This window comes from Pocillopora damicornis, chromosome 8 (genome assembly GCF_964200805.1).
Source record: "Pocillopora damicornis chromosome 8, jaPocDami1.2, whole genome shotgun sequence".
NCBI lineage: Eukaryota > Metazoa > Cnidaria > Anthozoa > Scleractinia > Pocilloporidae > Pocillopora > Pocillopora damicornis.
The window spans coordinates 17,057,138-17,078,854 of NC_142677.1; the positions used below are offsets into that span (position 1 = coordinate 17,057,138).

Below are 21,717 nucleotides of genomic sequence, written 5' to 3' on the forward strand. Positions count from 1 at the left end.
AACATGCCTCCTAATGGCTTGTGACGTGTTTTTTACGCACAGTGTGAGAAAAATGACGACAAAGCCGAGAAAACCCTATATCGAACTCTGATCCCAGAACTTCTCTCAATTTAGAAGGGACGGCCAATGGTGCGATGCGCCAAGTGAAAGAATCCTCTTTATTTTCAGAGCAATTGCGGTCGAATGACTTCCCTCATCTTGATGAAAAATTAATAAAAGGAAATCGTTTTGAATAACAGACAAAGCATAAATTGCTAAGGGAAAGAGTGGTACAAATACTTCCATAGGAAGAAGTAGCAAAAAAGGTTATCTGATGAACGTGAATAACAGCAACGTACAGATTAACGAAAGCTTAATCGTTTTTCTTCGCCTAATCCTCGTCTTTATTCGTATGGCAATTCGGCCACTTTGAATTTTTGAGTCACATCTATCGCTCGTCGATAAATAAAATTCCAGACTTTTTTTAGCCAACATGGTATTTTAAAGATGTATAAGATGCTACCAGGGGAAAGTCCAAAAAGCTGAAAGCATCGAAACGTAACTTCACGAAATTTATCGTTATCCCGCGTTGTAGAGGTAGTTTTACGGTAAGGCCAACTTACAAGAAATCAGTAATCCAGCCGAATCGCAGCAGTAGAAGAAATGGTAGGAACGTGAGTTTTCGGTCGATACTGTCATGGTCTACATCGCTCAACTTGGTAATACTTTATTTGTCAAATGGACTTACACAAAAGGAGTGTTTTCCCTGAAGGTTCAGTGAAGCGTCTAAAAAGGTTAAGAACAGTAGAAGCGAAATGATACTTCAGGCATGAACGTACTTTAGAGAACAGAACAAGAAAAAAGTTGAATCTTGAAAACCTATACTGATTTGTTATCGTCGTTATGTTGTGTTCAGAGGTTCTATGAATATGTTCTATGAATGTTATCAGTTATATTATTATCATTGTTCTATGAATGTTATCAGCGAACGTTTCTCATAGTACACTGAGCATTAGACCAGCGAGGATATTAACGAGATCACCAGAAACTACATAAGGCTTTGGACTACTCTAGAACAAACATTGTTCAATTTGAAAATGATTGGCTGATGCGATGATAAGGGATTAAAGATACTTATGTCATTGAAATTGTCGGAATGCACATTTCGTGGTCAGACACTGAACAAGGTCAAAGCAAAGCTAACACTAGGCGTGCTGGACTCTGTTCTTGAGCTCGGTAAGTTACTAAATGTACAGAGCTTGAAAGGTCTTCCATTTATCGGTCAGATTAGTTCATAACGTGTCAGAAAGCGGAAAAATTCACTGCCTTCCAAAGAAGTCAGTCGTCCGGCCGTAGGAATGCCTCTTTCCAACCGGGTGTCGAGGTCTGTACTTTATAGGTTATGGCAACCCCTTTCTTTTTCTGAAAAGCGCAGGCCATAAATCCGAGCGGAAAAAACGAGGTTTCTTGACTTACAGCACAGACCAAGAAAACGAGGTTAGTAAGATAGTTATATATCTCTGGATTCAAATAGAGGGGGAAGATTTCAACTCAAACGAAGTATTGAATTTAGCGGGTTGCACAATGAAATACGGCCCGCTAAATCGACCAATCATAGCGCACGTAGTAACTGAGAGATGTGCCGAGAAAGGTGAAGTAACTCTCCAACTAAATTACTTCTTTCAAGTGCAGAAATTTTTTACGCCCAATTTCGGCAAGATTTCCGCACAGCCCCATAATTCATTATTCATACAGTTCTTGGATAAAGAAAACAATGGCGACAACAGTAGATGACCTTTGAGTTACGGCTTTGTTTTAGAATAGTACAAAACATGTATGGGGTTACACGAAAATCTTTCCCAAGGTTCTACCGGGGAGTGAATTTTTCAGAAGATTGTGTCATTTAGACTTTGAACAAGTGCGTTTTAGTAATGTAAAAGGGGTGGTTCCGATTTGTGCGAAACCTTTTGCGTGAACAGATGAAGCAGCATAGCCCATGTATGCAAATTTACTGTCTGGATCACCCTATTGATCTATGGAAAGTCTTAAACAGACAAAAGTATGAACTGCAAATTGAAGACATATTGTCTCTATTTTGACGAGTGGCCTAATTTACTTCCAGCGGCACAAAGCCCTATTGTCACTAATGCAGTAAAGTAATTGTATGGTTAACACGTTCAAATGTGATTTCCTCGCCAAGAGAAATTCCTTACACGCCTCTAACTTGGGACTGTTTGAAACTCTCACGAGTGATCAAGATAGAGTTTCTCTTTACAATATCAAGCAGACAAGCGATGAAAAGTTGACAAGTTGATCCATTACCAAATCCTCAGAACCAAAAACATAAGAAGTACATAGCAGACAATGAGGGGAATTACTAATTTGATCTTAGGAATAAAAAGTTAACAGAGTCAAAGGCGCTGAATTTGTTGGGATAATTTCTTTCTTAGGATTTAGTAATCGCTTTTTTGTACATCGATTTTGCTTCTTGCGTGTTTCCAAGAACACTTGGGAAACGATTTTCACTTACTTTTTCTTCGATTTTTCGATGAGATTTGTAAAGAGAATTACAGGCAAAGGTAACTGCAAACCTAAATTACGAAGAGGTTTTGATACAATCGGGCAAAAAGCCGGACCTAGTTCGCAAATGCTAAATTGGTGTTATCTTGAGATCTCGGTAGTAAATATATGGTGTCAGAAGAATGAGATCTAAAAGTCTTTTGTTGGCTGTGGGGTAATTAAAAATCTCGATAACCTCATTTATTTTCAAAATCTATCATATCATGAACAATGTCCCTTTGTTCCGCTTATCACAATTGGTTTACGTGTTCTTTACAACTTCAAGGATTGTTTTCAATGTTGAATAAAGTCTGTAAAGTGAGGTACCACTAAATTAGTTGTCTTTTACTTCTTAATCATCGCATCATGTGTGTGTCTTTGTTTGTGCTCTGAACTGCGGTCGGAAAATAGGTTAATATAACCTAATTTGTCATCTGTTTTGTTTCAAAAAAGTATGACATGAATTTGAGAGATGCTTGATAAATGCTTTTTTTTTTCATTGCAGTCTTTAAAGTCAGGCAAGATGGGTGTATTGTCATTCATGTTGGTCTCTTTCCTTGGTACCCTGCCAATTGCTGCTGCTGGTAAGAAAAATCGTATATCAATTCCAAAGCATGTCTTACATTTAGGAAAGATAAGGGGGAACAGGCCTTGGGTTTCGCTTGTCAGTGCATAGTGGTGAAGTGTCCTCAGGCTAATGTAACGTGAAGCATGAAACAAAGTTTGACCAACTGCCGCTATTTTCCTAAGGTAAGATGCTAATTCCTCAGTTCCCTTCTTTCTTGACGTCACCTGAGGAGTTACCCTCACATCTATTAACACCCATCAGTGACCTATCACCACAATATTAGGCAGAGAAGTGATAAAAATTTTAAAAAAGTGTCAATAAGGGGATTATTAGTTGATAATATGACAAATTCCCCGAACAAACTTCATAAGAATTGTATGTCAGACAGTAATGAGAGCAATAAGAATGGGTAAGCTAACAGAAACATGCGATATAAGGTGGAGGTAATCTGCGTTCACTTTGCATTTATTTGCTTTGTGACTGGCTAAGATATCCTGCACTGTTCTCAAACTTTTTAACCAATCCGATGCAATCCTCTAAGAAAAGTGATGACTCTATCAGTCACGTTTTATTTTACTGCTCTTCATATACTCAATTTGAATTTTTCATTATTGCAAAAAGCCGGTGATAAATTTTAAGTTAAAAATCGATATGGTATACACATTTAGTTAATTAGTCTGTTAGTTTTTTCCTTCTCTATTTTCAGCACTAAAAAAACTACTCCAAGCAGTGAATATGAAATTTGTATGATATGGATCCCTTTCATTTTCATTGTACCAATATTCTTACTCTGAATAAAATTGTCATACAAATAGGAGTTTTATTTGGTTTTCTGGTTTATCTCATTGAAAATCTTTTGAATGTTATTAGCTGACAAATCCACTTCAAGTAGTAAGCGTTAAATAAATATTGTACAAGTTTATTTTTCGTCAGTGTTTTCTTTTAAATGTTTCATGGTTATTTTTAAAATCTAATGAAGTCTCGACTGAACGTGAGGAAGATATTTTCCCCAGTTATCTGATTTTATGCTTACTTTTTCTAGTTCCCAATTCGTCAATTAATTTTATGTAAGAAGTATTTGGGTGTTATTAAGTATTATTTTAAATACTTATTTCACACATTCCATTTGCAGTGCCTCCATCATGGAATTGCACAGTCAATATGGGAGTTATTTTGGATGCGTCCCCCAGTTTCACTGAGGAGCAATTTAAAAAGACGAAGGAGTTTATCATGGATCTGGCCAGGAGCATTGATTTGGAGTCAGGCGCTTCACAGTTTGGTCTTATTACCAATGACAACCAATATGCAAAGTTAGAATTGGCCTTTGATTTGAGCCGTGGAGGAAAGCAAGAACTTTCTTATATTGGTCAGAAGCTCGACGGTGTGGAACAAACATCAAAATTCAGTTTACACAGGGTTCTCAGGAAAGCTGACAGCGATTTATTCACCTGGAAAGTGACCAAGGATGGTAGAGACAAAGTGTTGATTATTTTGAGTAATGGAGGATATAAGTCGAAGGTCTACGAATACAAGCCTTACGTGAAAGCATTAGAGGTTTGAACGATTTCATTAATCAGGGAAGCTTTATCAGCTTTACTTTAGGACCCTTATAAACCTTTCGGCGCCTCGTGATTGAGCGTGTTAATCAAGAACCGTGAAACGAGACATGAGAATCTGAGTTATTCGTCTTGATGTGGTGACATGATCCTTTCCCGCAGAAACTGCTTTTCTCGTTCCCAGCTTCCCACACTCAATATGTCATCCACCAATAGCTGAACATAGTGTAAAAACGAGATAGGTGAGGTAGACAGAGAATACAGGAGTAGGACCCTTCTTATACTTTTTAACATTTTTTTGGTCTTAAAGAAAAAAGGTGTGAAGATACTTGCTGTTGGAATCGGATTGCCGAACAAGCCAATACAGAAAGAGGATTTCCTTCCAATTTTGTCAAACAACGAGAAGAGGCTTTTCGAAGTCAATGATTTAAAAGAGCTGCCCAGTCTCTTACCAACCATAATGCGTGAGAGTTGCAAAGGTAAAGATTAGCCCTCCGTTCTACTGCTCAACATTAAATTTCAATCGCGAATCCATGGCGATGTACTATTGTTAATCAGTCGGACGAAGGGCTAACCCTCAAAACGTCAGCCTAATAAACTCCTTTCAGTGGCCAATTCACGTTATCAACTTATTTGATCAAATCCAATTTTCTCTTGTGATATCCCTCCATTGACGAAGCACCACAGTGTCTTTAGACTCTTCAAATTCCTTGCAATGCGAGAGGCCATATAGATTCCAAAGGAACAATCTTTTGAATTATAATATTTGGTATTTTTTTCTTGATGTATATTATGATGTCTCCATCTCTTGCTCTGATTAAAAAAAAAAGTAAAAAACTATCTCATTCTTTCAACTGCACCCTTATACGAGTTTTCACGTGCGTCGCATTTTTTTTATCTTCAGAATCCAAGACATCTACCACAAGACGTAAGTATAAATAGACACGCGTGAAGCTATTTAAATCTTCTTTTCTCCTAGTTTTATCTTGTCTTTACAGTTTAAAATTTCAACAAATTTAAACTTAGTCTGATATCTTTTGTTTCCCAAGCAGCTGCGATTTCTTTTTGTTACTTATTATTCTACGTAATGTTCTCTCAATCTAAGTCGTTTCAAAGACACGTACACTTGTGAATAGCAAACACTTTTATTGTAGATTGACTCCGACATACACATTGTACAAAACTAGAATTACAACTCTGACTTCTCATCCTAAACGCATTTAAAATATTCCAGACACCAAGCGTTACTCGAGTACTTGTTGAGGAGCGACGCGTGCTAAACCAGTGGAGAATCAAGAGAAACCGCCACTGAAATTATCGTGGGTTGCGTGAGGAACCGATTTTTAATAAAGTGTCGAAAGTCATTTCTCTAGTTTTATCGAGCTTTGCGCTGTGATTGGTCCATAAAACTGGCGCCATCCTCTCAACAAATCAGATGCAAAACTAAAAACAATCGCGACTTGGTCATTAGCGTTTTCGCGCGCTTCAAGCAGTTTGCTTGTTTTCACTTTGAGTTCTCATTAACTAATGATAGTGTTAACCTTTGTTCCTCTTGGTCGATAATGCAAACCTTTGTTCTGATTAGTCGCCTAGATTACTTTGGTTTTGGTTTTTCGACACTCAATCGAAAACTGCTCTAACAAAGACAGTTCCCAGAAAGTGACGATGACAGTCTTCCTAATATGATAAAGTGATCTTGTTTAGAAAAAAGTTCCAAAACACATTCTTATGTCACAGATTTTATTAACCATTTTCTCTTTTTGTTTTTTCAGTCTCCAGTTGTAAACTTGACCTCGGTTTGGTGGTGGATACAACTCAAAGTATCAAACAAAAGAACATCAACGAATTGAAGACAGTTTTGAAAAACCTCGTGCAACAATTCGATATATCAAACGATGGAGCCCACATAGCCCTAGAGACATTCGGTGACAAAAGCGTAATCCACAATCTTTTTGACGAACCAAAATTTTTTGAAAAAAACTCTCTTACAAATCTGATAGACGAAAAAATCGACATACTGACAAAACCTACGCGTCTCGATTTGGCATTGGAGAGGGCCGACTTAGAACTATTCACTAGGGAAAATGGAGACAGACATGGCGTGCGAAGTGTTATGGTTTTGTTCACAGACGGAAGGTCTCACCCAAAGGAGACGGAGAAAAAAAAGTACAAGGAACATTTGAGAAGTATTAAGGTGAGGGACCCATTTGTTTTCAATATTTTCTCTCGGCCCTTTTTTTATTCACGGCCCTTTTTTCATTCAAACATAGTTGTGGTGTTTGTATTGTGGTGTAATGTGATGTTTACTTTAAGAGCTGCATGCTTTTTCAGAATACACGCATCTTTTATCACTAAAAAAGGTAAAAAAAGCTCTGTGTTTCTCTCATTCTTCCGTTTGATTGTTTGTTGGTATGAATTTTTTCAGAGTAAAGGTGTCCGTGTGGTTGTTTTAGCAATCGGTCCAGACGCACAAAAGCCAAGTTATCAAAAGGTGCTGAAAGAGCTCGGGGGAGAAAACGTGCTTTCAGCACATGACTATGGGTCACTTGTCGGAACACTCAGCGATGTCGTCAATATTATCTGTCGTGAGTTGTAGCTGTTATTACTACTTATTGTTAGCGAAGTTATGGTGGGGGGGGGGCAGTCTATTTTCTATAGCCTTCCCCTAATGCTCTTTGGCGACGACTGACTACCCCTCCGTTCCCTCTGAAAACCAGGTGACCCCCTTAAAATTAACCCACCCCCCTCCCCAGGGGAAAATTTATGAATTGTCCCTTCTCTGCTCTCCTTTTTAATTTTATTCCCTTTACACTGAGAACAATTTTGTTTTACTGTACAATGTTTCTGTCCAACGCCAATCAAATGAGAAAAAAAAAAAAAGAAAATTGGCTTAATTTTTCACGAGAAATAATCTAATTTTCAAATTATGGTAGTTAGTGATAAAATTTCAAATGTCCAATATGAATTCTTTCTATTTGTCACTCTCCGTTCGAAATTATCATAAACCTGTTGACGTAGGAGTTATTTGCGGTGGAAATGAGCTGAAAGAGAGATTTCTCACTTGCTTATGATCACAGGTAGTATTGAGACGTTGGTTTTTTTGGTACAAGGAAAAAACGCAAATATTTCTTCATCATTTATTTTCGAATTTATTAGCCTTTACATATTTCTTGCAAGGCTTTACCCAATAAACGTCACTCCGGACTATTGTTATCATAATGTCACTTCCATTCAGATGTGGCTCTTTAGTGTTCAGTTTTGAGAAATTTTAAGATTTATCCAACGGCGAAATTTGCTGATTCGGGCAAACACCGTGTACTGTTTGTTGACTTGCGCAAAGTTACAATTCGGCGAACCCCAGCTAACCGCTCCCTGTAGGACGAACTTCCCGGATGCGGAGTCCTTGCAGACGAATGGTCCTCCACTGTCACCATGGCAACCTCCCCGCGATTCATTGGGGTTCAGGTTTCCGGCGCAAACCATTTGTTTGGTAACGTTGAGTATTCCCCCCGAGGGTGAAGCGGAAAGTTTCTGGGAACATTCGGCGTTGGAGACAAGTGGGAGCTGGGCCTGTTGAAGTTTGTGGTAGGAAGCACCCGGATGTTTCACCTTGCCCCACCCTACAGGATAAAGATATTCTGAATTGAGATGGTGCATTAAAGTTGTCATGCTTCTTTCTCGGGCTATAGCCTGACCTGCGATATGCACCAGTCATTTAACATTTAATTGTTAGGACATAGCCGACTGGCTGATTCAATCCTTTATTTAATTGAAACGAGCGCGATAACATTTATGATAACACATCATTTAAGTCTGATAATGGCTTTTGCTAAGGCTGTCGAAACGTCAGTCACAGCTACCGACAATGTTCCTCCTCAGGCCGGGACTACACGATCACATTTATCAGATTACACGATCACATTTATCAGACTACACGATCACATTTATCAGACTACACGATCACATTTATGATTTTTATGACCACATTTATATTTTGCTAAATTTCCCAAACAAACGTTCTTATCCAAAGCTCTTATGAACCACAGCAAATGTACGAAAACGACTTCTGATTATGCAAGAATGGTAAAAACACGATTCCAAATTAATGCGGGGATAGTGTAGTGTTCGGAATTCAATTCTTTCCCATTTTTTTTCATCCTTGTTCCTCGATCGTTCCTGTCTCACCAAACCAATGTTTCAAAACTTTTCGCAATATTGAATTAGATAAGCTTCATTTTATTTTACTTTTTTTTTTTACTTTTAAGGCAGTTCTGCGCGTTTCAGGTTTGACTTGAAAATTTCAAAAGGAGTTCCTTTAAAATTTTTCTTCATTTATAGGCGTTACTGTAGCTAGCAAAACGTGACAAGTAATTACCTGTGATATAGCACGTGCTATTTAAAGAGACAGCTATGTCTCTCTTAGGAAGACAGATGGTGTTCACGTGACTATTCAACAACACCGGGTGGTCGAGCTTGATTAAGGCAATGTCGTTATTGATGAGCGATGGGTAGTTGTACTTAGGGTGTTTAATCACTTTGGACGCGTTGCGGACCTGTTCTGTGCCGTCGGGGAAGAAGCGGTGCCAGTCTCCCAAGCGAATGCGGTATGAAGCAACGGGCAGATTGTCGTTAATGCAGTGGGCAGCTGTGACGACCCAGTTTGGTTTGATGAGGGACCCTCTGCAGAGGAACTTAGAGTCATCGTCTCCAGCGTACAGACCTACTTGCCAGGGCCACGATCCGTGTATCGCATCTGTTCCACCGATAACACGGCCCTGAGGAACCACAGACCTGCCACATTCACCTGGAACGTTTTATGGGTCTTTAGTGTCCTCTCATTTTAAACCTTTTCAATCCGAATCCAAGCAGACTTAACAGCGCAGGTTATGAAATGTTATACGGCTTGTATGAGAGATTGATATACTCTGTTATGTATTACCTCCGCATACTAAAAACACAGTTTCAAATATATAAGATCGCAATTGGTTTATTTTTGCATTTGATTAGTTGAAGCAATGATGCCGGTGATTTCTTTAAGCTAATCACAGTGTGTAGTGGTGTAAAATCTGATTAAAATCGGACAATCTTCGACAATGCATGGAAAAATTCCTCTGATCCACTCAAACTTACCCAGGGGCTGTCCAGGCTGCACCGGTTGTGGAGTCGCATGAGAAGTTATATCTGAAAAGGAAATTAATTTTTTAGTTGAATTTCGTCAAGTTCAGTCTGCAATTTAAAAAAATATATATATATATTTTACTTGGTTTGATTAGTAGTGGAGTGGATCGCAAGGGAAATACCAAGCGAATTTTTTTTTGCTGTAAAGCCCCATAAAAACTTAGTGCACATACAATACACATAGTATACAATTTTTTAAGATGGAACAACGGCTGGCATTACCTACGTTTGAATAAAATATAGTTTTAGCATGACCTTTATTATATCATCTGCTTTACTTACTGCAGAGATGACAAGTCTTTTCACAGTACTTCTTCATAAGTTCGAAATATTTTGGAATGTTACATAGACCCATTTGATCGTACACTTGGCAGTTATCTAGATAGTCACTGCAACCTGAAATAAGGAAAAACAAAACCAAAAATAAAACAAAACAAAACCAAAAAAAGAAAACAACATAAAAAAAAAGCTTTAGCAAAAACTCAGGACATGAGCATTGGAACCTCAGACCTTTTTATTCCGCTCTGTCACTAAGCCTACAGAGAACTGATCTTTCTCCTTACGGGGAGAGATGCGAAACATTTGTCACGAAAGTGGGAAAAAGAGAAAAAAAGGTCCCTTTCAATGGGAAGTGAGGAATTGAGCTCCGGCCAATTTCGACTTCGACGTCAGATGCTCAACAGTCTGATCTACAGCTACTGTATATTTCTACGATCAGCAAAGTGGAAAGCACCCTAAGTAGGTATGGAACAAAAATGAATGGGAAATCTTTCACTCAGATGTCGAATTGAGAATCTTGATGATGGTTAATGATCAAATGACGAGTGTTGAAAACAGAACGAAACGGACCACGATTTTGAACACACATTTCCAGAAACAAAATGTATGTTTCCCAGAGGTACATTGGAAAAGCAGAATTGCCATACTCTCACCTAGGGTCATGGAGAAAAGAGATAACAAACCAAAAGTAACGCAGGACAACATCATAAGATCTCTGTACAACGGATATTGTTTTAAGCGAACTATTATCACTAAACGACCTCTGAGTTTCGGAGAAAGAGGACAATCGACTCATTTCGATTTCTTTTATGTTCGTCACTGTGAGTGGATGTACATCAGCTGTATTGACGACGACGTTTTGCATTGTTCTGAGGTGTGACAGCATTTAGGCAATTAAAAGAAAAACTTTTAGAATAAAAGTGCGGTTATTTGTGTTTGCTGGTGTCAAAATTATGATCACATTGAAGTTACTTCGAGGTTGTTGACTAAAAAAGTGTAAAGAAGTTGAGAAATCCCTTTTGAATAAAGAAAATCCCTGAGTAAAGAAGACTGCAATATTATTTCAGCAAATCTGCTGAAATAATATTGCAGACTATTGAAGACTACTCTAAATATTGAAAAAGTCGTTCAGAATTTTAGCTGAGAGGAATTTCGGGGTTGGAGAACATAATTTGCAGTTACAAATATTCACGATAAAGAAGTACCTATTTTACTTTGGATACTTTCTACATGAAATCGTCAACTCTTGTGGTATATGAAAATCCTTCTCAAGAGAAGTTGTTACAATATGAAATAAGATACCATTCTTTCAATAGGAGCTATCCGAACATTCACTCATTTTTAAAATAAAGCATTTATAGCTAAGTATTTTCAAGAGGGAAAATTCCTTTCTATACATACACGAGGTCATTCCAAAGGTAAAATCTCATAAGTAATTAATAATGCCTCTGAAAGTCCTCTGAGGTAGCCAGTGTTCTTCCTTTGTCTTATTTCATGATTTGTAATAACAATTTTTCTATGTATTTATGTAATTATTTGTGTATTGTATTTCAGGATTCTATCAGTACACCTTATCGACCCTTTTTAGATTTTAAAGACCGGCCCACCATGATGAACATTTGCTATCTCTGAGCCAACTTTTATTTTAAGAATGAAAAAATGAAGGTTGCTGTTGGTTTTTGTTATTTCCATGTAGACAGAGGGTAGAAATACTACCAAGACTGTTTTCTTTAACATCAGATATCTCACCTCCCTCTGTTCAGTTGTCCTAGTTTGCTTGTTTAGCTGTTACAATCATTATAATTTGATTAATTTCCCTTTTCGTTCTCTAGTTCTGCTGAAATTATTTGAAGACCTTAGCACTTAATTTCGTATTTATCACCTCTATTAATCTCAGATGTTCATTGAGATTTCAAGCAGTAGTGCGAAATTTTCAATGTAACCATTTGCGTAAAAAGGTGCGTAAAAAAATTCAAATAATGTAACTGAGATGGACAGTTAGGCAAAATGGCTTTCACCCCTTCTCAAAACATTTTCGCCCAAGATTCACCTTTTCTGGCCTGCGATCGCATGTGTACTTCCAGTTGGCTCCATATCACGGGTTAAAAACAAACGAACCTAAAAGAACCTTAAAAACATAACATTGATGGCGGTAAGAGGAATGGGTGTTGTAACGATTGTCAATAACCAATAATTTGTCACCTAATTGTTCACTGCCTACCAACCCACTTTCTTACCTTAAACGGACCGTGGGGACTGGGGAAAGGTCACATGAAAAGAGAATACAGTAGACTGTTCGAATTGTCTTTTAAACCACAGAAAGTACACGTATTTGGTTTGTAAGGCCTTGTACACGGACTTTTAATGGTCGACTTATCTCTGCGTACATCATAGTGACACCTCAAGAAAGGTGTCAATTATCAGATTAGTGAAGTTAAAAATGGCTGTGGAAGTTGGATGGTAAAGAGAAACTCTGATTATCTATTTCAAAGAGTTACTTGTCTTCTTAAGCTTGAGATTCCTGGTGTTCATGGGGTTTGACTGTTCCAGGCATTCCGAAAGAAGAGTCGAGTCGCGAAATGCATGCTGTTTGTCATGCAAACGGCCCCAAACCTCTCCCCTTATCACGCTCCGCGGCGTCGTCTTCCTTCAGGCTTGGTTTTATTATCTTAATTAAAGCCTGGAACAGGCTGTCATTGAGTTGAGGGGATAAATTTCTAAAGAAAGTATGAATCTACATCGATGGGGGATATAACTAGATAATTTGGTTTTATCATCTGCGTTAAGATTGTAAGTTGGCCATCGCAAAGAGTTTCTAAAGCTAAAGTTTCGAGCGTTAGCTCTTCGTCAGAGCGAATGATTGAGTTAACTGTATTTATCAAATTCTATTCTCCAGCACCAAACCCTTGCGAGGCTCAAGGAATGGACTTGGCTTTCGCGATCGACCGAACAAGAAGTGTTGGCATAGATAATTATAAGCTAGTCAAAGGCTTCCTCCTGCAACTGACTGACGCGCTGACCATTGGACCAGAAGAAACACACACTGGACTTATCGTGTTTGCTAAACAAGCGCACGTAATAAGTACCTTTGCAGATGGTGGTTTCTACGATAAAGAAAATCTGTACCACCTTATATATAACCTATCGGGAGAAAAAGGCTCATTTGGGCTCCGATTGTTCATTGACAGGGCGCTGAAAAAAGCCAATGAAGAATTGTTTACTGATAGGGGAGGTGACAGGCCGGAATTTCCAAATGTTTTGATTCTTTTGTCGGCTGGAAAGACAAATCCTGAATCGAAGTCTTTCTCGGCTACAATTCCTTTGCTTCAGGTAGGAATGACTGAAATTTGCTTTCCCCTGACTTATCTTTCAGATTTTCTCTGTCTCTTTTACTTCAATACGAATGATTTATTTCATTTATTACACTGTTTCATTCATTGTTTTGCGACAAACCCTTTTCACGTGGGCGATAATAATAGATCAATTTCCAGTTGAGTGTTGAGTGTCTGCGATTGTTCCAGAAAAGTCGCAAAGTTGAAATTTCCATTCCCTTAACCAATAAAATGCGAGACCATAACCAATTGTAATAACGAATTAGTTGCCCGCGTTTCTAGTGCGTTAGGCGTTTTACTTATTTTTACTTTAAACTCTCATTGGCTCTTCAAGTTATTTTCCTTTCGCCTAATTGGCTCAATTGAAAACCCTTTAAAATGTGTATCAATCACTTCCTCTTTTAAGTTTTCATGCCTTTATTTCACAAAATAGATTTAGATGAAAATAAAACTAAGCTAACTTTAGATTCATGTAAAAGCAGTTCATATTAGTTTTGAGTCGTTTTAAAGGATCCTCTTTAATGATTACATGGTAAATCTGGATGAAGAAGGAGATAAAAGAAGGGGTGAACCGAAAACGAAACGCAGGAAATACCTTTGTTGCAACTCAGATTTCCATTTCGGTGATTTCACCCTCTTATATCGCCAATAATTTTCATTTTCTTTTCATTTCACAATGTCTCCTTTGTCATCAGCGCTACATTACTAAGTTGTTCTGTTCACAATTTACATTTCAGAAAAAGGGAGTTAAAATTATTGCAATTGGTGTTGGAAATTATGAGGAATTCGAAGGACAACTGGAAGAAATTGCAGGAGAAGACGTTTACACCGTAAACAGCTTTAAACAACTGTCTGATTTGTTTGCTGGGATTTTGGAAGCAACATGCAGTAAGTTGTGTGGCAGTTATATGTAAATTCCTGAAAGAATGCATTAGAGGAAAGTGTACAATAAAACGTTTTCAGAGTCTTTCAAAACAATTATCGGCCGAAATAACTTCCTCAAAGACCATGAGATGTTTTTTTGCTTACCCGACTTGAACAGTAATCTAAAGCAAAACTTGGAATCTCGATGCTGGTTAGTCGATAGCGAAAGCATGTTTGGATTACAAAGAACAATGTGGGATTTTATCATTGTCGCACTATGACAGAAGCCATCCAATTGGCAAGCTTGTATTTTAGAATTTTAAACTAAACGTAACAAGAAAACATCTGTGGTAGACACCACATCTGTGGTAGACACCACAGAAAAAATGACTCAATTTCTAGCTGCCTACCTGCCCCCACCCCCCCTTGTGTTTTAAAAATTTTTGGCTCAAGCCCCCTGATATTTGATGTATACCGGTGCCAACTGCTAATAACAGCTAACCAACGAGAGATACATGGTCAATGACGAAGCTTGTAACGAAGTCGGAGCAGTATTGGTGAATAAAATGTTGTTATGAACCTCTTCGTTCTTCACTTGAACTTAAGTTTTGAAATTGTAATGTCATTTTTAACAGGTCAGCCGCAAGTGAATCGAAGGCTTTTTAAACTGAGGAGGGACTGGCACAGAAATATTTTAACCTAAATCTGAATGGACTTGGTGAGGATTTATTGCTGACAAAAAAATATTTTGACAGATAGAAGCTGTTGAATTAGGTTTTGGACTTGGACTCCCCCATGATGTCATTCTATTGAAGGCGCGGTGGCAGAGTCGTTAGCGTGTTGAGCTTTTTCGAGAAAAGACCGGGTTCGACCCTGGTGCAGTCATTGTGTTGTGTTCTTAAGTCCTCCCCGGAATACGGGAGTAAAAATGGGAACTAGCTACATGAGAAACTTGTAAAATGAGCGAGGGTAACGTTTATATTACCTACTGAACCCAGGGGGACTAGAATTTTTTTGATATTTCGAAATCTAATTTTCTTTTCATTCGTTATATGTAGATCAACTCTATCGACCATCTGAGATCTACCATTCGCCGACCAAGTGAACTAATACCAGCATGGTGATTCTCTTAAGGGAAGATCATTTCGACGCACGCACTGTTTCGTGAGAGCATTAATTCCCCTTCGACAATCGGAGGGAGAAAAAGTCACGTATGAGCAGCTCTCTGAGGTTTAAATCACCACATAAGAATACACAAGCACTAGAGTGCACTCAATGTGTGATACCGTCTTAGTGATTTCTAATAAAAAGTGTGAAACATGAGCTTCCTTTTCAGCTTTATCAAAACCCTCTTTCCAACTGACATATTTCGAGAACAGATCCGTAAAATGTACCGCCCTGAACTATCATCTTTCAACAATTCAACCGTTTGCTCAAAAATAACCTCGAATTTGTCTAAGGATTTCGGGTCCCCTTTGAAGACAAGTTTTTTTTGTTCGTAACTCGTCTAGCTGAGCTGAATTTTCCGCCGATTTCCGCTGCACTCTGGCTGCAACTTGGCTTTTGACTTGCGTCGCGCGCTGCAGAAGTGTATCGCTATTTCACCATTCGACTAAACCAAGGAACTTAATTTATCCTAGAAGTCAGAAAGAGAAAAACTGTTAAGGATATGCTTTCTAGGTTACAAAGGGTTTGCAGATAATTTCCAGTTTTCAACAAGATCGGGTAAAAATCGCAGATATCCCATGCGGCGAAGACTGATTTTTAACGAACAGCAAGAGACGCCGCACACGTAACAGAGGATGTAACTAGATTAGAGACCAGTGTTCAGGCTCGGAACGAATTTGAAGTCTCGGACTACAGACACCTATAGTCCAAAGTCAATTTGAAAGGTAATTGTTAGAATTTATATCAGAATCATGTCACTCATAAGAGTAAATGATTTGTAATCTCTTTTTGAAGTATTTATATATTGTCAAGCAGGAAATTGATGACAAGAAAGTCATATGTCAGCTTAGGACATATTTACTTGGTCTAACACCAAATTTCAACGAGCTAAAATTACGCGAAATGTTTGGCATACAATAAAAAGAACTGATGATAAAATCACTTCAATTGAGGAATAACTCTTTAGGTAACCTTCGTATTCGGTTTTTGTTTTAACCTAAAAACTGTTTCAAAAGAACAAAGAGGACGACAATGAAAACTGTTTTAATGAAAGGCTTCTACACGAATATAACCAACGAACTATAGTGTGAATGAAATATATCTAGAACTATAGTGTGTTTGTAGGTCAGATTATCTGACTATATTTTCAAAAACGTATTGCGGGGAAGGGATAACGACTCCTAGACTTAAATTTCGATTTGAAACGGCCTCGAGGTATTACGGTTATCCAAACAAGCTGGTTTTTTTAAAAATGTTTTATAAATTCTCTTTGGAGTTGAAGCACAAAGAATATTTTACGACTTGTTTTACTTTCAAGCTTTCCTCATGGTCTTGTTTAAGCAGGTGAGACTTTTTTGGTTTGCTATTAAACCACGCGGTTGTACCTCATATTGACTTAATAGAATCTTGCTACATCTGACACAACAGGAAAGTAAACAGGATACATTATTTCTTTGAATAGAACAATCAAGAAGACTTAAACTTTCCTACGCGCCACGTCAGGCGAAGAAACCTACGTGAATGACATAAAACATCAATAAGGGATTATTGATAACACATCCTCTGATATATAATACAGTGAGCTGTATTAATTATATTTCAGTTCAGGTTTACGTTTGCATCCTCCCATCAAGACTAATAAAAGCGTAGTTCATATGAACTGCTCATGTATTGTTTTCTTTGACAGAAAAGTGCGTTTTATTTAATCCGGAAACAAATCAGGATACAAAGACTATTACAAAGTTTGATTATGTAGTTCATGTTAATATTCTTTTATCAAAGAACTATCAGAAATATGTTCAGCAGGGCGGATAAAACATCTAGGAATCAGGATGAAAGTAGTCTTTAAAAGTGTCATATTTGTTTACTCCGGAAAGAGAGAAACATTAATAAAACAGACGGAGTATGAAAGAGATCCAGCGACGGTGGAACCGCAACACGGATACAAAGCCGCGGGTGAAGACACCGAAAGTTTCTGCCGTGCGGTTAGAATTTTGTAACAAGCTTAGTTTTCTTTACGAGATCGTTAACAGGCATGAAAAAGACGGCATTCGTAGTTTTCATTTTCGCATCTTCTTTCTTTTTTCTTCGTTGGGGAATTATTGAAGGTAAGCCAGAAACAATAGAATATGCGTTAAACCTCCACTTTGCCTTTGATCTGTGCTGTGTAGTTTGTGATTATGAGGCCTCAATTTTAACCAGGCTTCATCAACGTTATTTTCACAGAAGAAATGAAATTAATTTCAAGGCAAATTTTTTCATCCAGTAGCCATAATTGTAGTCTAACTGCAACATTATTGATTATAGAAGTAACGTCCATGTTTGCTTAACCTTAAAACAATATTTTGTTCTCTTCCCCATGTAGTTCATTATTTTCTTTGCCGCTTGACATAAATGACAGGGGATGTTAATAACATTTTACACGCCTCTGAAACGATAGATAATAAAAATCAGGGCCGTATGTTTGACGCATCTTTCTCTTTTTCCCTTGTATAAAACAACCATTGGATGAAATAACAAATTGTAGGTACGTTTTGCAATCATCAATCGCACCTCTTTCATATACAATTACCCAGTCTTTCACTGTGATGAACGAATGAATGAGTAAATTTTATAGAAAACGGAAAAACTGATAATTATGTATAAAAATTCAGCCTTCTCTGTAAACGATGAATTTTGAAAAAAATTAAATAATGTAGTAAAACAGTCGGACAAAATCAAAGGTTGAATCTGTGCTTAATTTCCTTTGTCTTTCGTTTATGAAGGATAAAGAAGAGTAGAAATTAAAAGAATTTTACTTACTCTGCTATCCCTGGAGGAAAATCTGTTTTAGGAAATATCGCTTCGAATATAACTTGTCTTATGCTGATGAATATTGTTCTGTGATTGATCAACGTAATAGGGACTTTCTAGGCGTTTGAATATTTTTTCTTCTTGTTTATATCCTTCATATTCAACATTTAACGCTAAAAACACGGTTTGCATTTATTCTCAGGGCTTGCTGATGACGTAAAGAGCTGTCATGAATATATCAAAATAGGTTGCTATAGAGACAGTCTGAGGAAGCCACGCCCATTACCAACATTGATTGCGAACTATCGCTCGTTCTTCAATTGGTATTCTCCAAAAGAGTCAATAAGCAGGTAAATAAGAAAAAAAATGGAGGGCAGGGTAATTAATAGAGTGGCATTAATAGTATCGAGGTTTGACTGAAAACCAAAGATAGAAAATTTCCTGAAGTCCTTGCAGGGACCTGAAGCGTGTAATCTTGTTATACAGCGATGAAGGAAAATAATGAGATTGACATAAATGACAGAGGATGTCAATAACAATAAAATAATGAGACCGATATAGCAGAAGGAAATGAATTTATGATAAAACGAACCGTTCCAGTATTTTTCCCTTTTTACATTACATGTACACAGGCTTCCATTTTTATCATCTCAACTCCTCAGTTGAGGGAGAGCTTGCTGCGCATCGCTATTCAGGATTCGCTTACACCGGCCTCGCTTTCGTCTTTTGAAAGCAACGCTTTGCAATGCAGACTCTTCGATATATAGAATGCATTTTATCCTAAGCCATACCTGCTCAACGTTAATTTATATTGAAAAGAGTTCAACTTCTTCAGGACTGTTTTAACACATCAATGTGAGCGATGTCCATTTTTTGGTCAATCTCAAACAAGTCGATTTTGTCATTTATTCTAAAACAAGTTTGCCGATAAATCCGACTCTAACATCAAAGGAAAATTCGCGTGTCGATCTATCAAAAATTGTGAAACCTGTAAGGGAACCTAATTTTTAGTGCACCTTTAATTGTATTTCAGCGGAGTGTCACAGTGCGCCGATGCAGCTTCTCAGAGAGGCTTTACAATATTCGGTCTTCAATTTTACGGCGAATGTTGGAGTGGAGAAAATGCCTCTCTAACGTATGCAAGGGATGGGAAAAGTGACCGGTGTGTTTCGGCAGTTGATAACGAGTTACAATTACAACCATGTAAAGATGATTCAAGTGAAGCTTGCACAGGGGCTAGCCAGTCGAATTATGTCTACAAAATCATTGATCCAGGTATGGCAACTTTGTTATCGTAGTTTATGCTAGTGATGACCGATCAGTAAAAGTGAATCAGTTATGTTTTGACCAAGGTATCGAGAGGGAATAGTTTTCTGAGAAAAGAGCAATTGACTGAATTTTTGGTCGCAGTTAGATTGGAGTATCAAAACAAACAAAAAAAGAAACTATTAAGGTCTAATTACAATGATAAAACTCGATGTTGATGTTGACACTATTGATTCGAACGCCTTAAAAAGCTGTCAATAAATGTAACACTGACGTAGCAAAGACCCATGTGATACCTCAATACTTGTACATTACAGTGAATGGCAAGTTTACTCCCTGGTCCACATGGGGTCCCTGCAGCAAAAGTTGCGGAGGAGGGGAACAAAAAAGAACAAGATTATGCTCGGATCCTCCGCCGAGCAAATGTGGAAATCCTTGCATCGGTGACGTTGAGGAAACAACCAGTTGTAACACTCATTCTTGTCCTGGTAAGACTGAAGATCCCGCTATGTGATTCATTTCATTTCACCTCATTATTTTGAGTCAGGGAACAGTGATTATTTGTCGCCTTGAGGGGTGGAGGGGTGGGGAGGAGTTTGGATCACAAGATTTTAAGGGGGACAGAGGGGGAATCAGCTGTCACTAGGGTGATTATAGACAATGGACTCAGTGTCAATTTATTGCCAAGAGGGGGGCGGTCAAAGCATATTACATAGCCTTGTGGGAGAATCGGGTAGATTTTTTCGTGGTACAATCAAAAACCTCCGGCCCGACTGGCCCCTTACATTCTTTAATTTAACCTGATTTCTGAGCCAGTGAACTGGTTCTCCAATGTTTGTGTACTTAGCCTCGTTAGAGGAAAAACGGATAACTGTATTGGAGGTGTTCTACTTGAATTTTATTATGCCTCTGTTTTTGGCGTCCGCACACAGTTCACAATGACAGTAATTTGTTTTCATTTTTATCTCTTTCTTTAAGCACCTTGTCTGGACGTGAGTTCTTCATGTGAAAGGTACATAGATCTTGGACTTTGTAGCTTTCCTGAAGTCCTCAAAGTTTGCCGAAAGTCTTGCGGAAGATGCTGAGATAAAATTTATCCCGGCAAAAAATGAACGGGTAATTTATTTTTGTGACTGATTTAATTCGTTTTTTTTTTTTTAATTTTTACTTAACTGTCGTCTTAGTTGTCACACACCCCCTTTAACCCTTTACTCCCCAGCATCAGTGTGCATATTCTCCATACAGTTTTTTGTACGTTTACTTATGTAGTGACAAGGAGAATTTGTTTTATAATCAAGAGTCTCCTTATCTGGTGATCATTTCCTTTATTCTCGTGACCTAAATGTGTGATTCAAGGGTAATATTTTAGGGAGAATTGAGATGGTAGTCAGGGTTATGTTTGAGATATGAGTGTCTTTTTAATGAATGCATTTTAGGTCAGCCCTCCCGTTGAAGAATGTGCACGGTGTTTAGTGTAAAAGAATCGATGATGTTATGGTTTGGTGAGGTTCCAGTGACGCTGGAGAGTGGAAGAGCGTGTATCGATCTAATTTATTTAGCACAACTTTGGAAATATCTGTAATGCATTACAATTGTTAATAAAGTAACCAGGAAATGGATAACACCGTTGTACAAAGTTTCCTCAAACCATAAACACGAAAGGTCTGTGTAATAAGAAACACTCTGATCGAAAGTAAATGCCATTTTTGGCAGGCTACATTTGCAGGATTTAATTGTAAGCAATACAACACAAAATCCACTACCTACATGAAGGTTTCGTCCGCCGTCCCCGCTTTAGTATCAGAATAAATTGTTCTCCCATTACGGAACTTGTCAGATCTCCCACATTTCTGTCCGGGCACCGATCTCGGAATATTGCGTCCCTTATCGGATGGTCCCCTGTCCTGGCTGATTTTGGAAACTTTCATCCCTTTTCGCGGAGTTCCGTTTATCTACTTTAGCTCGTTCTTTTTCGAACATTTCCGTTCAATGTTCGGAAACTTGCGTCTATTTTCCGGCGGTTGTTGATTGGTTCACATGTCGAAGGGGGATTGGGATCAAATTAGGAATGCAACATGGCGGCCTGTTTTGAAAAAATTAGGGGAAAATTTATTATCGGTTAGTATCTGTGGGCCGTGAAAAAGGGAACGAAAATGGCCTTCAGCTTCTCTTGACT

General features: G+C 38.0%; 3 protein-coding genes across 7 annotated transcripts; 2 read left to right on the forward strand and 1 right to left on the reverse strand.

Moving 5' to 3' along the window:
• The first annotated feature begins 867 nt into the window (after nucleotides 1-867).
• On the forward strand, nucleotides 868-15,638 carry LOC113672035 (collagen alpha-6(VI) chain). 4 transcript variants are annotated; one of them, XM_089213793.1, is made up of 12 exons: nucleotides 1,101-1,215; nucleotides 1,415-1,476; nucleotides 3,044-3,122; nucleotides 4,239-4,660; nucleotides 4,973-5,141; nucleotides 5,567-5,590; nucleotides 6,435-6,856; nucleotides 7,088-7,247; nucleotides 13,016-13,449; nucleotides 14,189-14,339; nucleotides 14,951-15,033; nucleotides 15,374-15,638. In XM_089213793.1, the coding sequence occupies exons 1-11, from the start codon at nucleotides 1,116-1,118 to the stop codon at nucleotides 15,016-15,018; spliced, it is 2,091 nt and encodes a 696-aa protein (XP_089069919.1). In that variant the 5' UTR covers nucleotides 1,101-1,115; the 3' UTR covers nucleotides 15,019-15,033; nucleotides 15,374-15,638. The 4 variants fall into 4 exon arrangements, with proteins under 4 accessions (XP_089069920.1, XP_089069919.1, XP_089069921.1 ...); XM_089213795.1 differs by having other exon boundaries at nucleotides 1,139-1,215; nucleotides 1,410-1,476; XM_089213794.1 differs by lacking the exons at nucleotides 1,101-1,215; nucleotides 1,415-1,476 and adding an exon at nucleotides 868-897.
• LOC113672036 (chymotrypsin-like elastase family member 1) lies at nucleotides 7,797-18,410 on the reverse strand. 2 transcript variants are annotated; one of them, XM_089213798.1, is made up of 5 exons: nucleotides 18,285-18,410; nucleotides 10,123-10,236; nucleotides 9,793-9,843; nucleotides 9,038-9,466; nucleotides 7,797-8,282 (listed from the first exon to the last, which is right to left on the reverse strand). In XM_089213798.1, the coding sequence occupies exons 2-5, from the start codon at nucleotides 10,193-10,195 to the stop codon at nucleotides 7,915-7,917; spliced, it is 921 nt and encodes a 306-aa protein (XP_089069924.1). In that variant the 5' UTR covers nucleotides 10,196-10,236; nucleotides 18,285-18,410; the 3' UTR covers nucleotides 7,797-7,914. The 2 variants fall into 2 exon arrangements, with proteins under 2 accessions (XP_089069924.1, XP_027044110.2); XM_027188309.2 differs by lacking the exon at nucleotides 18,285-18,410 and adding an exon at nucleotides 10,773-10,961.
• On the forward strand, nucleotides 17,363-21,160 carry LOC113672037 (uncharacterized). The gene is made up of 6 exons (XM_027188310.2): nucleotides 17,363-17,590; nucleotides 18,478-18,625; nucleotides 19,309-19,550; nucleotides 19,859-20,029; nucleotides 20,520-20,657; nucleotides 20,978-21,160. The coding sequence occupies exons 1-5, from the start codon at nucleotides 17,518-17,520 to the stop codon at nucleotides 20,624-20,626; spliced, it is 741 nt and encodes a 246-aa protein (XP_027044111.2). The 5' UTR covers nucleotides 17,363-17,517; the 3' UTR covers nucleotides 20,627-20,657; nucleotides 20,978-21,160.
• Nucleotides 21,161-21,717: the final 557 nt, after the last annotated feature.